Source organism: Paramisgurnus dabryanus, chromosome 4 (genome assembly GCF_030506205.2).
Source record: "Paramisgurnus dabryanus chromosome 4, PD_genome_1.1, whole genome shotgun sequence".
Taxonomy (NCBI): Eukaryota; Metazoa; Chordata; class Actinopteri; order Cypriniformes; family Cobitidae; genus Paramisgurnus; species Paramisgurnus dabryanus.
In genome coordinates this window covers 1,547,665-1,566,841 of record NC_133340.1, presented here as the reverse complement: position 1 = coordinate 1,566,841, position 19,177 = coordinate 1,547,665, and the positions used below count along the sequence as shown (strand labels likewise).

The window sequence follows — 19,177 nt, the reverse complement described above, 5'->3', positions numbered from 1 at the left end:
TTTTATCTTTAAATTGCTATCTTGTGTTTCTGGCGCATTCGCGAATTAATGACTCGTTTGAGTCGATTCCTTACAAAGTGTTGAAAATAAATGAGTCTTTTGAGTCGATTCTTTACAAAGCGAATGGTTCGCTGGTTAAATTGGTTCGCGAATCAGTTTGAATTAATTGTTCAGATCGCTGCAAAAACGGAATCGTCCGAAGCTGTTTTACTCGTAACCTATGTAGAAACACGCAGAATAACCAGTGTTGGGTGACGTGGAAATTAATTTACCAATCTTTTAACTAAAAGCAAAACTTCACACATGTACCCGTCATTACATACACGCGGCATGTTCGTCCATCGTCAGACACAGTTAAACGCGTGCAACCTCCAGAAACACTGAAGCACAGATTGAAGAAAATCCATCGATGATTGACATCTGATTCGCTGTATACTCAGTGGTGTAGTCTAGATTTTTGTAGTGAGTATACTGTGATTTTTCCCTCTCACCCTTATTCTTACTCGTCCTAGCGCGACACCTCATAAGCACCACCACACTCACAGATGCATACAGTAAAGATATTCATGTAACTAAGAGCATTCTGAAAGTGTACTCATAAACACATAAACTGAATGTGTTCTCAACATGCCAGTTTATTATAAGAAAAAAAAAGACTTTAACAGCCAATGGGTTTACAGCTGGGGAAACTGGACTGATTTTTAGACTGGTTTAGTGTTAATCAACATCTAACTCAGGGACAAAAGTTATTTAACTGTTAATTTAAATTAAATAAATCTTCAATCTGTGGCTAACACATGCATTAAAGGAGAAAAAATATTCAATTATTTCAATAGCTATTATCTGACAACTATTGATAACATTACCATGTGTAATTTAATGGTGTAAATGTTTGTAATTAATACACATTTAAGATGACCATGAATTAACTCTAATTTGCATAGTCATTGATATAAAAGCTTATTTTTGCATATAATATAAGCATTGTCTAAAAATGAAAATAGGCTTATACATAATTATTATTACAAGACCATCATGGTTACAAGACCCACTGCTCCGGGTGTTTGTGTGTTCACGACTTGCAGTGCGTGTGTTCACTATTCACTGGATGGGTTAAATGCAGAGGTCACATTCCAAGTATGGGTTACCATACATTGGCAAATACTCACTTCACTTCACTTCACTTCATGTAGTCTAATATTAGACACCCAAACCAAACAGAAGTTTAAGATCATATACATCTTGAACGTAGATATATAAATGAACAGAGAAGGGAAGTTTAACACTGTGAAGCACAAGCAAACATGCAGAGGAACTGAATTGCAGTTAAAAACCATCAGGATATTATCAAGGGCTTATTTTATTACATTTGGAGCCTTACCTCCAGATAAAGTAATAAACTGGACTGATGATTTAAATGTTGTTTACTCACATGTGCGTTGTAAACTCTATGGATTTTATGTTGCAGCACTAGTTCACTTCTCTGGACTGTTTGTTTACAGTGTTGCGTGAGCAGCTACACTGTAGGTTCGACTTCATTTGGCGCTAAGCAGACCTCTTGGTGATGTCAAAGTACCGCGAGAGCGAGTCAAAGCAGATTTCTCCATGTGATAACTGGAGTCTCTCTCTCGGTACTTTGCTGTCACTCGCCAGTCTGCTCCCCAGTTACTTTCGCGTCACTATAGTAATTTGATTTCATAGAAATTCATACGCCGATCGGATCGCGCAGTTCGGCATGAAGTATATAGCCTAATATGTATTTCTACCCGCTAAAGTATCAAGTGTAGCATGCTAATGGTCAATGCTTCACATCTATATTATGACTAAACTTTAAAAATGTCACAAAACCATGCTGTTACGCATCCTCGCGCTATTTTTAGTGGGTATACGGAAATCCTTGACAATTTCTAGTGGGTATACGGCGTATACCTGCGTATCACGTAGACTACACAACTGTGTATACTGTAATGTATGATGTAAGTGATTCTCACAAAACACACGTGACATGACAACGTAAGAAAACATGAGTTTTGTCTAAAATCATTTTTATAAGTGTAAACTGTCAATGTCCTCAGACCATCTTAGGAGATTTCTAACTTTAAACATATGCAAAACTGTTGTCAGTTTACTTGTCTGATATTTCAGCTATAAGCTACATCAACATTGAGACTAGAGTTAATTTGTTAATTTGAAATGCTTGTCTATTCTGTGTTTGTATTCTTTTTTCTGTACTGTTTGTGTACGTTGCAGTTTTACACATACTGTAGAAGTGCCCTTAAGTATTCTTCTGTTTGTTGTGGAGTCAAAAAATTTCTTAACATTAAAAGATGAACATGAGACAAAAGTATAGAATCTGTCACATTATTTTTTTTTAATGGTCACTTAGCTGTGTCCTGATTGTTTACACGTGAAAAGCATAAAATGTGTAGGATCAATTTGATTCACTTATGTGCATTTGTGTACAACACACATAAGTCAGCATTTAATGCTGTTGTTCTTTGTTGTTAAAGCAGGTATGTGTTGAAACATAAACAAAGATTAATAAAATGTGACATTCTAAACTTCTGACATACTGATATTTATCTTACCAATTTCTGGTCTCCAGAGCAAACAGAAAAATCTTTTTTTAGTGACTTGTACTTTTACTTGAGTAAAGTTTTTGGCTACTCTTTCCACCTCTGTTAAAATCTTCATGAATCTAGACTGAGTTTGCCACGTTTAAGCCTAAATAATCAGACAGATAGCAGCTAGCTATCATAGCTTGCAGACAAGCAGCCTAGGCTACAATTTTTTTGGTAGGCATTAGGCAAACATGTTTGCTGATTTTAATAAAGACCCTGTTATTCTCAGTCCTTCATATAGGCCGTGAGTTAAAAAAAAAAATTTAGGGGGGGTGCCCTTTATATAGGTCAGAGCAACTGCCCCTAAAAAATCCTGTGCACGTCCCTGCTCTGACTGCAGACCAGAAGATGGCAAGTTGCATTTATCACATTTGATATAACACTTGGGCCGTCCCAAGAATCACGATTGCATGCTTACAGCTCTGCGTGAGTCTGCCAACATGAGATAATCCTACAGTCTGTCATGCTGAAATTCCTCCAGCTCTGTCTTTCAAGGGAAATTTATTTTCCCTGCCCCCCTTTTTTTCCTTGGACAGTGTCGCTGTTTGTTTTGACTCTCGCTTAACAATTAGGAACGCGTGTGATTCAAGGGCTAACAGGACCAATTGGTGTGGCAAATAGATGGACTGGTTTCAGAGTGGATTAACTGATATCTACATTTTACATTTTTATGCATTGGGAGACACTTTTATCCGAGGAACTCACAAGCTATATATTTTTTCATTATGTATGTTTGCTTGAAAGTGAATCCCTGAACTTTTGCACTCCTAATGCAATGCTCTACCAATTGAGCCACAGGAACATCTCAAATAATACAGCTTGTTGAAAGAGGTCTGCTAGTACCTTGTCAAGTTTTCAGACTTAGGAGTTTTACCTGGCAGACATATAAATAATGTGAAATAACTGCTTACATTGTGGGCGTTAAAACAGAATATAATAGCTATAAGTATAATTCCCATTTTTAATCATACGCGAGGGTCCACATACAGTATGCAAATTTCAGAATAGTATGTGTGCACTGTATGTGCAATGCCGGATTTTTGTAACGTTCGAGTACACGTTTAAAAACCGACTATACTCCGGCCTTTACCCTTATGTCCGGAGTATATTCCGGTTTTTCTGTGTACACGAATGTACATGCGCAGTCGAACGCACAGCCTTGGAAGCATACTTTATTTGACTTCTACGTGTACGCAGACATTTGACCAGTGTTGAGGAAAGTTACTTTTAAAAGTAAAGCAGTACAATATTAAGTTACTTCCCAAAAAAGATACTAATTGTGGAAATTTATGCTTACGTTAATTTTAAGTTACTTTTGCTTTACTTTTTCTTTCTTGGCTGAGGCTTGATCTCTTTCTTGCAGGTGTTTTTTATGATCGCAAAAATCTCAAGCTCTGGCCTGCCATCCCCGTTTCTGACTCGAACTGTTTCCGCTCAGGTGCACAGAGTGCGTAATTCTACGTTAATATGTTCAGGTTTAATTCATACATTATTTAAATTTTAAATTGAATTTATCAAACTGAAAAGTAACTCGAATAAAAAAAAAGTTGAATGTGTACAATTTATAAAGTATTGCGTTACTTTACTCGTTACTTCAGAAAAGTAATATTATTACGTAATGTGCGTTACTTGTAATGCGTCACCCCCAACACTGCATTTGACGCATGTGCATTACGACAAAATGCAATGCATCTCCTGGCCTACATACTACATTCTCCTGTATGCGCATGCGTGTGCTATGGGTACAATGTACACAGGGGTTTGAAAAATCGGGCACACTCTCCTGATGACGAAAATTGCGGCATGCAAACTGTACTTGGAGCGCCGTAGACGCGTAAAAATGGACCAAACTTCAGCCTTAAGCAACAACTCACAACAGCTTAAAGCCCAGAGTGTAGTCAGTTTTTTTCGTGAACGTACGCGCACGGTCAAAGTATACTTCATTTGACTCGTAAGTGTACACATACATTTTGACGCATACGCATTGCGACAAAATGTAATGCACCTCCTTGGCTACATACTACATTCTCCTGTAGGCGCATGGCTGATCTACGCGTAGTGTACAAGATAGGGTTGTAGTCAAGACCACCTCACGTATGCATAAAAACTGGAAAACTATACTTCGGCCTTAACAGTTTGGAGGCGAGTTTGGCACCACCCACTTTTCCTTGGAATTTACAAAAATTACTTCTGTTGTATTCTTTATACGCAATGACTAAAGCAATACAAATGTCCAGTCACATTAGAAAATCATTTATCATTCAGAACGGCACTCAATTCTATTAAAAACAAGTTTGATTATTAATAAAGGGAGGAGTTTAAATTGAACCCTGCCTTTATATTACCATGACAATATCCAATTCATCTATGCAAATTTGTCCTCAACAAGCCAGCAATAAATGCCGAGTCACAGAGGGCGGGTGCAAGCATGACGAGAAGAAGCCAGAGAAACCCGCCCCATTATTGACTCCTCTATTAAAGCTCATTCAAGCAGATCTGACCAACACAACTCCTTTTTTAAATAGCTTTAGTAAAAGAAGGCTATGGGCCTCTCGCAGAAACTGCAATTATTGGATCACATACCAGCAGCCTTGTTTCATATAAAAAAACGATTTAAAAAAATAGGACCATTGTGATGTAGATAATCCACACACACACACTTTGTAACACACAGACATAAACACACCATGGACACACACACAAGCTGTCTATTATTGATTAATATGATCAAGGTTTCTCCATGATGGGGTAAAAAAATTTTCATTCACCCTTCCCCCATTCACTTCATTATTATTGAAGTGTGTGTGTGTGTTGGGGGTAGAGGGGGAAAATGTAAATTTTGTGAGGTGGCCCTGGGACTTAACAGAGGTGCTAACTGGTTGGCTTAGAAATACAGTATTTTATTATTTGGCAATGCTGATAGTGATATTGAAAGATATAGAGTCCTTAATGGCTGATTTAATAAAAATGACAGGAATATTGTATTTTAAACTTTATTTACTACAACACTAAATTAAAAAAGAAAATAAACAAATAAATTCAATGCGCTATCGTTCGACAAATCTCTTGTTGATAGTTTTTCCAAATGACCTTTTTGGCCAATCAGGCGTAGTTATGAGCCAATGCCGAGAAAACATTTATTTGCATATTCATTAGCATGGCTGCTACATTGGACTATCACTAATAGAAAAACATGCTACATTTCAGAAAAGCAACAATTAAAGGAAAAGTGTTAGATGGAGTTACTGTGCGTGTTTATGGGGGTTGTAGCTAGATGTAGAGGTCTCCTGGGAAATCCATATATGTGTGTGTGTGTATGAGGTGGGTAAACAGCATCTCCCGGGATCAGCCGCCACCATACGGATAAACTACTCACTAATCACAAACACGCCATGTGGAATTCAATTAACACGGATGCCTCCACGTACTGATTTTTTTAATTTAATACATACAATTTTATATCAATAAATGTTTTTTGCCAAATTGGATGGTAAAATGAGCAACACTCAGTCAGAAAAAAATGTGGTAGCCGTTTGGGTACATTACTGTACCTACTGTGTACTTTTAAAGGTACAGTTTTGCACCCCTTAAAAGGGACAATGTGTAGTTTTTCAAGTATTTTATTATTCAAAATCAATGCCTTTATTCATAAATATGTCCTTATTGGTGTCAAATGACCTCTGGCAATGTTCTGGCTTTTCTTTGTACGCTTAGAATTTCTTCTCTTTATTTACATTGAACGGGTAAGTCCAAGAAAGCTTCCATGTCGTTCCGCCATATTGAAAAACTATAATAGCAGAGAGGGACAAAAAGCACTAGCCTACTGCAACGGGTTTCCACAATGCGTTTTCATTCAGAACACGTGAACCAGCTGAAACGGACAAGGAGATCAGTGAGTATATAACGGCTACTGTAGTTGCAACACGCATTTGGAAAAGCGAGGCGCTAGAGAGCACTGTTCGTTTGAATGCAAAATACTATTTCACCACTGGATGGGGGAAAATCCTACTTACTGTCCCTTTCAATTTAACTACTTTAAAGGTGACATAAAATTATTGAACGGGGTATTTATCCTTGTTCTGTGATGTGACATGTAGACAAAAATTTTTTTTGTTTGGGTCTGTAATGAAGCTTCCTAAAAACCTCTCTCAGATAGCTCTATTAGGGTGGGGAATTTTAAACAAGTGGTTTTGCACCTATTTGGCTCCCCCTATTGGCTTAACTTGCAATCTCATTACTGATTGGCTGACTTTGCTGCCACTCTAAAAATGTAGCCAATTATTTTAAAGTGGAGGGGCAGTGAGATGCCTGTGATGTTTTTCAGATTGGGCCGTTTTCTGGCTGACATTTCTAAAAGAGGAATTTCTATGAGACTGAGATGTTTAGCATGTCTTGCACTTTTTGTATGTTTGTGAATGCGGGTAGACTACCATTATTCAACAAAGACAAGGTAAAAATGTTTTTTTATTCTCTGTCCCCTTTAAGGTACACAAAAGGTCCTTATGGGTATAATATTGTACCCCAAAATGTACTACATTTCAATGTGTTGTATAACCATAAAAGCATGGGCGTCGGAACCATTATACGTGGGTGGGACAGGACCCACCCACTTTTTAAGACCAATGATAATGGACCCATCCACTTTTTCTCTAATTTAGCGCATTTGTCTGTTCACTTATCAAAGCGCTGTTAGTCCAAATCCATTCCACTAGAGCAGGGATCCCTTACCTTTGCTTTTTTTACACCGCGGACCCGTTTCAGCTTTTAAACATAATTCGCGGGGGTGAGTGGACGCCGAGTTGCTGTTCGAACATGGTGCTGAAAAACCTCATTTGCCAAATGTATAGGCCTAACGTTTTAAACAGAAGTCAATGTCAAACAACCATGCATTAGGGACATTAATAACTGCTTTATTTATAGTATATTTTCTATAGACGTGTAAAACCATATTATAGCGGATTATTTTATTTTCATTGTTTCACGAGTTTGCCTGCCCATTTAGTCTTAATAATTAACGGTAAACGAACTTAGCTTGCTGTTCTTAAAGGCAGCTCGAACCTTAGGTCGGACTCGAGCCCCAAGTTCAAGTTTTTCTTACCTTTTATTTCCTCAAAATAAAAAATAAACATTGTAGCCTACTGTCAGCAGAGTAGAGAAAAAAAATGACACAGAGAAAGATAAATGAAACAGGACATCTGTCATTATTTGCAAAATATTTAAAGGGCTATTACCAGAATTTCGACCGTAATAGGCTACTGTCTTTAATTTAATAAACGCAAATGTTCAGGCTAATTAAAAGGAAACGTGAAAATGTCATCTATTGCAGTAAATGTATTTTTCGGGGTGGGGGTTTATGTGGGGACCCAACCAATTTTCAATTGCTTCCGACGCCCATGCATAAAAGCACAAAAATGAATCTTTGAGGGTAGCGACTGCACTTTTTGTACCGTTTTTCTGACTGAAATACAACGGCTAATAATTTAACGAAACTTGACATTTTCATAAATGTCTCCACGTGACAAGTCACCTCTCACCCCAGACTAGCCTCAAGCCCTGTGCAAACATCGCAGTAATGTGCAGCTCAGCATCACAAGTGAAATGTCCTCACATCAGTGCCTCTGCTGAATGGATGTAAGGGAGCCAGTGAGGTGTATCCTGACACTACAAGTCAAAATTAGGGTCACTGTTAAAATCATGTTTTTAGTCTTTTATTATTAAGATTATGATTATTTATATATTTTTACATACAGAAGGACAACCATAGATATACACTTAATAGATATAGGGTAATCCGTGCGGCTTTGTTGTAGAAATATCCATATTTAAAACTTTATTAACGAAAATAACTACCTTCCTGTAGCGCCGCCATCTTAGTCGCGTCCTCATTCAGGATGAGAGCTTACGCAGCCTACGGAGGTTACTCTGCTCCTGCTCTGTGCCCCCGCCCTCCGAATTTGTCATACGTCACTAAGAAAAGTGCGTACACTACGCTAATACTCTCTCCTGAATACAGAGGAGTCTAAGATGGCGGCGCTACCGGAAGGTATTTATTTTTTGTTAATAAAGTTTTAAATATGGATATTTCTACAACAACACCGCACGGATTACCCTCAGAAGACCTTTGTTTATTATCCTGGAGCCGTTTGGATTTATTTTGTGAAGGATGGACGCACTTTTTTTGGACTTGAAGGTCGTGGACCCCGTAACTTCACATTTAATCAACTGAAAGATCTAAAACATTTTCTAAAATATCCGAAAATGTGTTTGTCTGATAAACTATGAACATATGCAACTCAGACAGCTTGGGGGTGAGTAAATCATGGGTTTAAATTATCCCTTTAAGCCGAGCGTCTGCACTATATGTCAGTGCACTGTCCACTACAACAATGGCCCAACATATATGTACCTTTGAGGTACCAATATGCATCTTTTAAAAGTGTAATTTTTGAAAAACCACAGCCCCAGTGACAACTTTGTACACTTGTACCTTTATTTTTGAGAGTGTGTTTCTGTGTAGGTCATGGGTATCAACCCAGGGACACACATACAAATATATATGCCTTGTATTGCAAAGTAAATCGCTTAAAAAAATAAAAGCATCTGCCAAATACAAAAATGTAGATGCAATAATGACAAAAAAAAATTCAGAATGCATCTCATGAAGGTACTGTAGTTAAAAGAGAGGATATACATTTTGATGACTTTATTGTTATCAATACTATAAGGAGGACAATGCGGTTTTGCCACTTGTGTACAAGAAAGCATTTCAAATGCACCTACTGGCCTGGTATCTTTCTCTCGAATGGCACCATGCCCCAAAACATTGCCTGATTCAACACAATTTCCCATATAATGCATAAGCCACACCACAGGTTTCACCCACAGGGTGAAAATGGACATTGATGCGAATGTCATTGAAGGGACGCTTTCCTTTCTTTCAACACAGGACTCTCTTAACAACCTCCCCTGAGACACAGAAGAGAGCCTTGACGAAAGATGGCCGCCCGCTCTTTCAAGTAACAAAGAAATAATATGTTTAGTGCTGGTAAAAACAAAACCAGTCAGAGGCATCATTTCTATGACGAAGGACCTACAACCACCGCTGGCGGGTCTACAGACTGGACGAAATGTAAGAGAGGTGTTTTAATAGTCTGCACTGTGTCGGCTGTCAGCTGTCCAACGTTTCGCCTCTTCAGAATTTATTTATGTGTCACTGTGAAACAATCTGGCGGTTTATGTTGCACTTGAACCATTAGGTAAAACCAGACCATCGAATGCAATATTCATGCGCAATAAAAAGTATACGACTAACAATGATCATGCGATGTTAATAATGTATGTACTTTGCATAAAAAAAACCACACAAATGTATACAATTTGTGTATTGGGGTATTGAGAATGATCATCGGTCATCCATTACAAATAAAAACAGGGACAGTGCATTTTATCGAGATGTTTAGCTGTGTCTAATTAGCATACATTAGCATTTTTAACACGCATTTCAATTTCCTAAATTGAATTACATTGGGCTGTTCAGAGAAGGTTTCCACCAGACTTTCTTAAAGGGTTTCTTTGTTCATTGGTGCATGGTGTCGAAAACACGAAATCAGTGCAATCTAAAATGCAAAACAATTAATAGTGCCATTTCTAATAACAAAATGAGAGGAAGGCACCCGGGATTCTGTCATGTCAGAGGAAATAAATAAGAAATGCAATTAGGAATATAAATGAAATGCATTAAGGACATCATTACACATCTTAATGCTCTGCAGAAGAAAAACTAAAATCTAATTTATCTTCATGACATACAATCTTTTATAGGTCGCACAGAAAAAAATTGTAGCAATAGACAACAACATGCTGTATGGGTCAAAATTATAGTTTTTATTCCAAAAATCATTAAAATATTAAGTAAAGATCATGTTCATAGATATAACTTTCCAATCGTAAAAATATAAAAAATTTATTAATCATTAATAATATGCACTGCTAAGGACCTAATTTGCAATTTTCTCAATATATATATATATATATTTTTTTTGCACACTCAGATCCCAGATTTTCAAATAGTTGAATCTCAGACAAATATTGTCTTATCCTAACAAACCATTAATGGAAAGCTTATTTATTCAGCAATTTCAAGAATTGACCCTATATGGTTTTATTGGATGAAAGATCCATGAACTCTTACACTTAAATGTACTAAAAATGTCATTAACCACAGTTATAGTTATTACTATAATAAATTATTTTGGTAACTTATTTTGGAAGGTTGCTATATGGAAAATGTAATACATTCATAAGAGGACTTTGTTTTTGTTTTGTATAGATTTTAGGCACGTGTTGGAAAATCTCCTTAGGCTGTAGCACACCAGCTGCATTGCTGATAACCATATCCAATACAACCATATGTAGTGTGATGGAGAATAGAGGGAGAAAGAATGAATTACACGCTTATGTGTGCATATGTGTGAGAGAGAGACACACACACACACACACACACACACACACACACACACACACACACACACACACACACACACACACACACACACACACACACGCATATACACAGACGAGAGACAGAGAGAGAGAAACAGTGTGAACCTGAAGTAGGTTTGTAGGCTACATTGAAAAAAATGCTCCCTCATCAAAACAAACAGTAAATGAAAAGAGAAGCACTGTACAAAAATCACTAAACAGCATCATGCAGTCTGACACGCTGAAAAGCTTAAATGAGTACGTAATGAATTGTGTAAGATGCACTGTTCATGCTACAGGCTGTTCAATAACATAATTAAATATTAAGTGCATGCTGCTCATTACAATAACTCCAAACATGCACTTCAATTACACCCATGATGACATGGACACTAATGTTAAGTGTGACCTGTGAATACCTAATTGAAGTTAATAAATCTTTTTTTTACTATAATATTTTATATCTCTATAGCGCCATTACATTACTCTAGGGATTGTAAATAATAAAACAAATATATTAGTATGCTGATGATCACCCGCCCCTCATTACTTCACTTGGCAGAGAAACAGTGAGAATGTGTTGCCCTGACATTTTGTAGGTTGAGCCAATGTTGTCGTTTCGGGATGGTTGGGATAAACAGATCTTTTACAGCTCTGATAGCACTTTTCTTGGGAATCAAGGTATGAATTGATTAAAAAATAATTGACCTTGCATTTGAAGATGGATTTGGTTAGACTTATATTACGAATATATTGGAGAATGTAATTAAAATTACTGCCTTCTGCTGGGACAAGGAAAACATCTTGAACCAAGTTAAAGACTGTTAATCTGATTAGCCCAGTGACCTCTCCCCTACTGACCACCATACCTAAACACACCTCTTATGCCGAACAGACTTGTTGAAAGTCTGGTAGTGTCTTATAACAACACGTATAACATAACAATAACACAGATGTCGTCAAAATAACAATAGTGGCATAATTGTAATTTAATGATGACATCATAGCAACAAATGTGACATCATAGTGATGCGTTACAATGGCACATAAAACTTTGATAGAATCATAATCACACTGATTATCACAAACCATTCCAGCATCTATGGCTAATTCGTGCTCCTTTATAGCTCAGAGGGAAACAAAGACGACACACGTTTTGCTTTACGGAGCGACAGCAGCAGGTAAAAAAGCTTCCTAGAACCAATAAAAGAGTCCAAGAAAAACTCGAATGATATTAAACAAAGAAATAAAACTTTGAGAGAGAGTTTTGTGAACGCTTTTCCCAGTCATGGACCAGCACATTAAATCATTGCGCCATCCCTCTCCTGCTGCTCTATAATACGTGCTCCAGTTCATGCCAAGCAAGGAGACCGCGTCCCCTTCCCAACATACAGTACAACATACAGTAAGTGCTGCCATTTGTTGCATAAACGTTGTCTTGAGTTTTTAATGAATAGTGTATTTGCATTTTGCGCAAGAGTAGAAGATCGGATTGATATCCGTATTGAAAAGACACATTTATTATCGTTATCGATCGTTATGAGGTCATAGTCTGGTCGTTATGACGTCATAGTGTGGACGTTATGATGTCGTATTGTGGTCGCTATGACGTCGTAGTGTGGTCACTATGACATAGTCGTAGTGTGGTCACTATGACATAGTCGTAGTGTGGTCACTATGACATAGTCGTAGTGTGGTCACTATGACATAGTCATAGTGTGGTCGCTCTTGACGTAGTCGTAGCGTGACAAGACGGATTTATTATCGTTATCGATCGTTATAAGGTCATAGTGTGGTCTTTATGACGTCGTAGTGTGGACGTTATGATGTCGTAGTGTGGTCGTTATGATGTCGTAGTGTGGACGTTTTTACGTCGTAGTGTGGTCGCTATGACGTAGTCGTAGTGTGGTCGTTATGACGTCGTCGTAGTGTGGTCGTTATGACGTCGTCGTAGTGTGGTCGTTATGACGTCATCGTAGTGTGGTCGTTATGACTCCGTAGAGTGGTCGTTATGACTCCGTAGAGTGGTCGTTATGACGTTGTAGTGTGGTTGTTTTGATGTCGTAGTGTGTTTGTTATGACGTCATAATAACAAGAGCTGAAACCGATAACATCTACTCGTTCTGTTATTTATAAGCAAACTTCACTGAACCAAAAACCTTGCAGATGATTTGCTGTGTTTATGCTGGTACAGATGTCTACAGCACATCATGTGGCCTGCAGGACATCTCTGTGGTAGAGTTAAATATTTAGGGCTTCTATCAAAAGAAGCGAGAGACTTGTGTAGATGACCTCAGACTTGAAATAACACACACAACAAAAAAGACGCTTTTGTAATCAGTATTATTTTCTAAATAATCTCTAAAAACCTCTCTTAATCCTTAAAACAAAAAGAACAAAATCTTTCAAAAACCTTCAAAGTTACAATTCATTGTATGCTCAATAAACTTTCCTAATAAAGACTTGTTTTCTGAAAAAATCTTGAATTACGCTAATTGTTCTTACCATACCATATTCTGTAAACAAACACCAAAATACACTGCGTAAATTTAATATCAACTTCAACTTCACTATTATTTTAAAGATTTTAAAAATTCTGACCAACAAAGAGATTCTATCTTCTATTTTAGCCTACGGCACCTCTCTGTCATATCCTGTTCTCATAACACGCATGGCTACACACCTCCACAGAAAACATGCACAACAGTTGTCCATTAACACCCAAACACATATATACTGTAGATTTAATCTTGCAGTGCTCAAACAATGTGATATATTTCAAAGGAACTGCATTTCTACACTGTATGCATGCACATCTTGCACAGAGCATGTCTTTATTTATTTACCCCCTCCCAACACGCACACTCCGAGACTCACCGCAATCCGCAGCAGCGTCCCCTTCACTGACGCCCATCTGTCTTGCCGCCGGTCAATGACGAGAATGAAGCCGACCCCCGTCGAGCTGAGACTGAAAATCAGAGAGACAAACATCACCATGGTAGCAAGCACACACACCTCCAAAAATGATAAACACTAAAATCCTGTAGATGCTCGCGAGCTACATTGCATCATCATCAGTATCAACCATCTGCATCATTCTAACACACTGCAGTCTATAAAATGTACACGCAAATCATGATGTCATTCCTAAAAAGACATCTGCACCCCTAGAGCGATTGAGTTTTAAATGCTAAAACATACATGAACGTTGAAGAGCATAAATCCAAGACGCAACTGTGGCAATGTAGCGCAGAGATGCTGAGCTGGTTGCTACGTCCATCACCATGGAGAATGACTTCTTGCCACACCAGCGATATCAAGAGGCTCCTTTCTGGTTACCACGGCAGCTGGAAATCCAAGTCGGAATGCAAAACCTTTAAAATCCCCCTCTAATCCTTAAAATCCAAATGTCTTTCAGAAAAGGAGGATTGCTGTCGATTTCAGTGTACACACAGATGGTTTCCCCGTTTTCGGCGTACCTTCGCCTCCAAGCGCTCTGTTTATGGTTCCATTTGAATGAGTGCCACACCGTGAGTACAGACCATGAAAGCAGCTACAGTCTGCCTCCCTCTTCCAAGCGACCAATCACGGGGCATCAGCTGCTTCCCCTCAGCCAATCAGAGCACAGTCGAGCGCTGACAGACAGCCAAGCTCAAAATGTAGCCTGATTGTGGGATGTGGGCGGGAGAAAGATGCTGATTGATATGGAAAGCTCCGCCCACCAAAAACTGGCACTGCAGATACCAGTGTAGCAAATGTGGCGCCATTACCGTGACACACAGATTGTGCATCTCTTTCTTTGGCTCAGTCTGTTCTCCCCACTAAATTTCACACATCTCTGTCCTCAACGGCACCTCTCAGCTCTCCGCCCAAGGCTGTTTTTATTGGAGCATTTGTTCTTTGCTCCTTTCAGGACGAAAGGATGGAGAAAAAAGGAAGGGGAGAGATGTCGGGGGTCTTATCTGCTGAAAGGCTCAATGCAGTTCTGTACTGACACAATGAGTAATGACCTTGAGTGTGTCTGTCAGTAATAAAGATCATAAATGCGATTAAAACCATCACTGTAATTACAACTCTCTATTCAAAGACTGCTGGGAGATTTTGGCACCTTTGGTTCGATGCAAATGATTTATGTTCTCGTTGGTTATTACTGTTTTTAATTACCTTTCTGTTGTATTAGTAGTGTTGTGGACTATTTTGTCTTTTCACGTTATATTTAATTCTATACATAGTATGATCTGGGAACAATGAGATATATTATTCATATAATGAATTAGCATTTTCATGAATAAAAATAATATAACCAGGGTAAATGAATTCATGGATTAAATATTTTATATGTTTAACATTTCAGGCAAAATCAAAAGAAAAATGACCTTGACCATCTGCTTTTGTGAGGTTTGTGCATCTCATGCTAAAAAAATATGTATATGTATAAACTATCGGCCAGTAGTGTTACAAATTGCTTTTATTAACCCATACCAATTATTTGCAGACATTTCAGTGCATCTTTAATATTATGCTTTTTTATTTAAATATGTGTACAGTACAACAAATATTATTATGATGTAATTATACTTAATGCAATAATTATTGTTCTTTTCAGCTAGATATGAATTTATTATGTTTTACACTTGGGTGACATTTAGCTGCCGTATTGACTCCTGAACTTTTTTTTATTATATACAGAACTCAATCCAATTACACAATCACATCTTTGTTCCCGATTGGGATAATGGAAATACAGAAGAGAGAGTGAGAGAAAGAGAGATCCGATTTTGGAATCAGAAACGTCTTATTAAAACAAAAAAAGTGGAGGTTAAATAAAATTCAATTTCACTAGAAAATTGAAATGGCACATGGACCAGTGAATATTTGGGGGGATTAAAATAAAAAATAAATTTATTCAACATTATGTAAATCACTGATAGGAAGGCTTCTCCAAATCAACACTAATAGTACCTTCTCACAGAATGTTGTGTATTTAAATTAACACCATCCAAGAATGCATATGTAAAGCACCGGGTATTAAGATGACCAGATTACCTCGTTAACCTCGTACAAGAAATAATTACACATTCTAATTTAATATGCATGATGAATATTAATAAGGTCACACACACAAAAGCATACAGTCACCTCATTAAAATGCAAAATGCAAGCTGCTACTGGCTGGTGTTAGATCGCCCTCTGCTGGTAATTTGTGTGTTAAAGGGATTGTTCACCTAAAAAAATAATCTCATGTTGTTACAAACCTGTATAAATTGTTCTGACAAACACGAAGAAAGAGATTTTGAGGAATGTTTGCAACCAAACTGATCAGAGATCCCATTGACTTCCATAGTATTTTTTCCTACTTTAGAAATGAATGGGGCTCATGATCGGTTTGGTTATTAACATTGCCCAAATTATCTTCCTTCGTATTCATCAGAACAAAGAAATGTATACAGGTTTGTAACAACATAAGAGTGAGTAAATGATGACAATAATTTTATTTTTTTGGGGTGAACTATGCCTTTAAGTGCAACACTGGATCAATCCATGCAGGTCTCTGTTTCTCACCTGGGAACACTGGTAAGATACGTCAGCACGTTGTGAAACTCCTCTTCCTCCAGCTCACCAAACGCCGGGTATTCCGGAAAAATTATGATGGGACTGCCATTCTTTCCTCGACCACCTGGACACATACAGGTTTAAAAGACGACTGTTGTAAGCAATCCTGTTACAGATACAATGCCTTTTCACTCCATTGTGCCTTCTAACATGCATGCACAATTATTGACATTTTAATGCACTATATAATAAGCTATGTACTTGAACATGAACACAATGCTTCTGTACTTATAATGTATCTGATACCCACAAGAGGGCACTTTCACATCTTCCTATGCAAGGCATGAAGATTAAAGCAGAGACTCACATAGAGAATTATATAAAGACACATCAAGGTGCCAAGCCTCTTAATCTATCCCATCACAGAGCTTTTCCAAACAGTACCTTTTAATTATTACAGTGACAAATAAAAGCCTCATTACTGGTCTAAGTGTGTTGGTTTAAGTGCTAAAGTGTGTGTTTGGCGCAGTGTGTGGTTTAGCCAGAGGTCATGTGATCATCTGTGTGCTTTTAGTTGTGATTAATAGAGCAGAATGGATCAACTGCAGAGCTCAATTATTTTAACACCTCCTTCACACACACACACACGCACACACAAGGTGAAAAGGACACCTCTGTCGCATTTGTTATTATAAGCGGTGCAAAACCAAAGTGCTCATTTCCATCTGGACCATGAGAAAGGAGACACTGTAACTCGCAAATATTAAGATATGCTCTCCAAGAAAATCCGGCCCCCCTGGACCAAGACACACTGTGAAAAACTAGAAAAATAAAGTACACAGTACAACAGTATAAAAGAGTGTACTGTAAATGAAATGGATAGTTCACCCAAAAATGTCTTTCCAAACTTGTAAGACCTCCGTTCATCTTCAGAACACAGTTTAAGATGTTTTATATTTAATCCGAGAGCTTGTTGACCCTTCATTGAAAATCTATGTACGGTATACTGTCCATGTCCAGAAAGGTAACAAAAACATCACTAAAGTAGTCCATGTGACATCAGTGGGTCAGTAAGAATGTGTTGAAGCATCGAAAATATATTTTGTTCCAAAAATAAAAAAAATAACGACTTTATTTCAGCATCGTCTTGTCTTCCGGTTCTGTTGTGAAGCGCATGCACAAGACTAAAGTTACATGAGTGGTGTGACGTGGCTGACGTGTTATCTGGTGCGCCCCAGCTGTTTTTTTTGTGCGCCCAAGCTTCGTTTACAGTCTGAGGGAGACGCACGCTGTAATTTTGGGGGAAAAAAAAGATAGGATTACACGTCATCCACGTGAATGCAGTCACGTGACTTTAGGCACAACAAGAAGACAATGCTGAATAAAGTTGTAACTTTTGTTATTTTTGGACCAAAATGTATTTTCGATGCTTCAACACATTCTTACTGACCCACTGATGTCATATGGACAACTCTGATGATGTTTTTATTACCTTTCTGGACATGGACAGTATACCGTACATAGATTTTCAATGGAGGGTCAGAAAGCTCTCGGACTAAATATAAAACATCTTAAACTGTGTTCTGAAGATGAATTGAGGTCCTACAAGTTTGAAACGACATGTCATTTATGACATTATTTTCATTTTTGGGTGAACTATCCCTTTAATAACACAGAGTACAAGAAACAAGATTAGTGTCGATTGAATACTGTACAATAAAACAGAAAAAGACTTACAAATATAGTAACATTTTTTTTAAACTCTTGTCATCAGCCATTATAGATCAACCAAACTAATAATCCCACCTTAAACTTTAGCCAACCACTGAGGCAGTGTCCAGATATTTGAGAGCCATGTTTAATAGAATCATTGTCACATAAAATTACCCCTAAGAACAAATAAATGTACAATACAATTTTTCCATAAACAGTAAGAAAATACAGAACTTCAAAACACTGGTGACCTCAGTTTTGTGTGATTACATCAGATACACATACACACCCTATATGATAATGATAACATCAGGCATATTCCTCTGAAATGGCCTGGAATGGGAAAAAAGTTGAAAGGAGCAAAGAGGAAATGAGGAGGAAATAAACAGACAGAGCGTCTTAACTATAGAGGTCTGTCATTAAATCTAGGTGGAGAACCGAGGCCGAAGACCAGAGGAATATTTTTACCATGAGAACGTGTATACACACAGGCGGACAGAGATTTTAAGAAGTCACCACGGCACCAGTCAGCAGAAACTGAAGTATGTGGTGATGCTGGTGACTATAGTAACCACAGTGACCGCAGTCTTTAAATACAGTACTGTCATTAACAGTACATTAAAAATAAAATAGCACTGAACTACCACTGAATCACAGAATGAACCGCACTCGTTCTCTTTAATGACTACGTGAAACAGAACACAAAATTATCCAGTTAGGCGATTCAAAAGAAAACATTGTGAATGTTTTATTGCATGTATAATGTATGAGTTAAGAGTCAGGTTTGTGAATATTCATAGACTTTCTCT

General features: G+C 37.7%; 1 protein-coding gene across 13 annotated transcripts in view; it reads right to left on the bottom strand.

Moving 5' to 3' along the window:
• Positions 1-19,177, bottom strand: part of LOC135785855 (guanine nucleotide exchange factor DBS-like) — an 88,016-nt gene that overhangs the window by 27,079 nt on the left and 41,760 nt on the right. For 12 of the 13 annotated variants that reach the window (XM_065295441.1, XM_065295436.2, XM_065295439.2 and 9 more), the window contains exons 3-4: positions 16,665-16,779; positions 13,980-14,070 (exon numbers count right to left, since the gene is read on the bottom strand). In XM_065295441.1, coding sequence (XP_065151513.1) covers positions 13,980-14,070; positions 16,665-16,779 — 206 coding nt within the window. Of the gene's footprint in view, positions 1-13,979; positions 14,071-14,303; positions 14,436-16,664; positions 16,780-19,177 lie in introns of those variants that run through there. The other variant, XM_073814195.1, reaches the window with a different exon arrangement.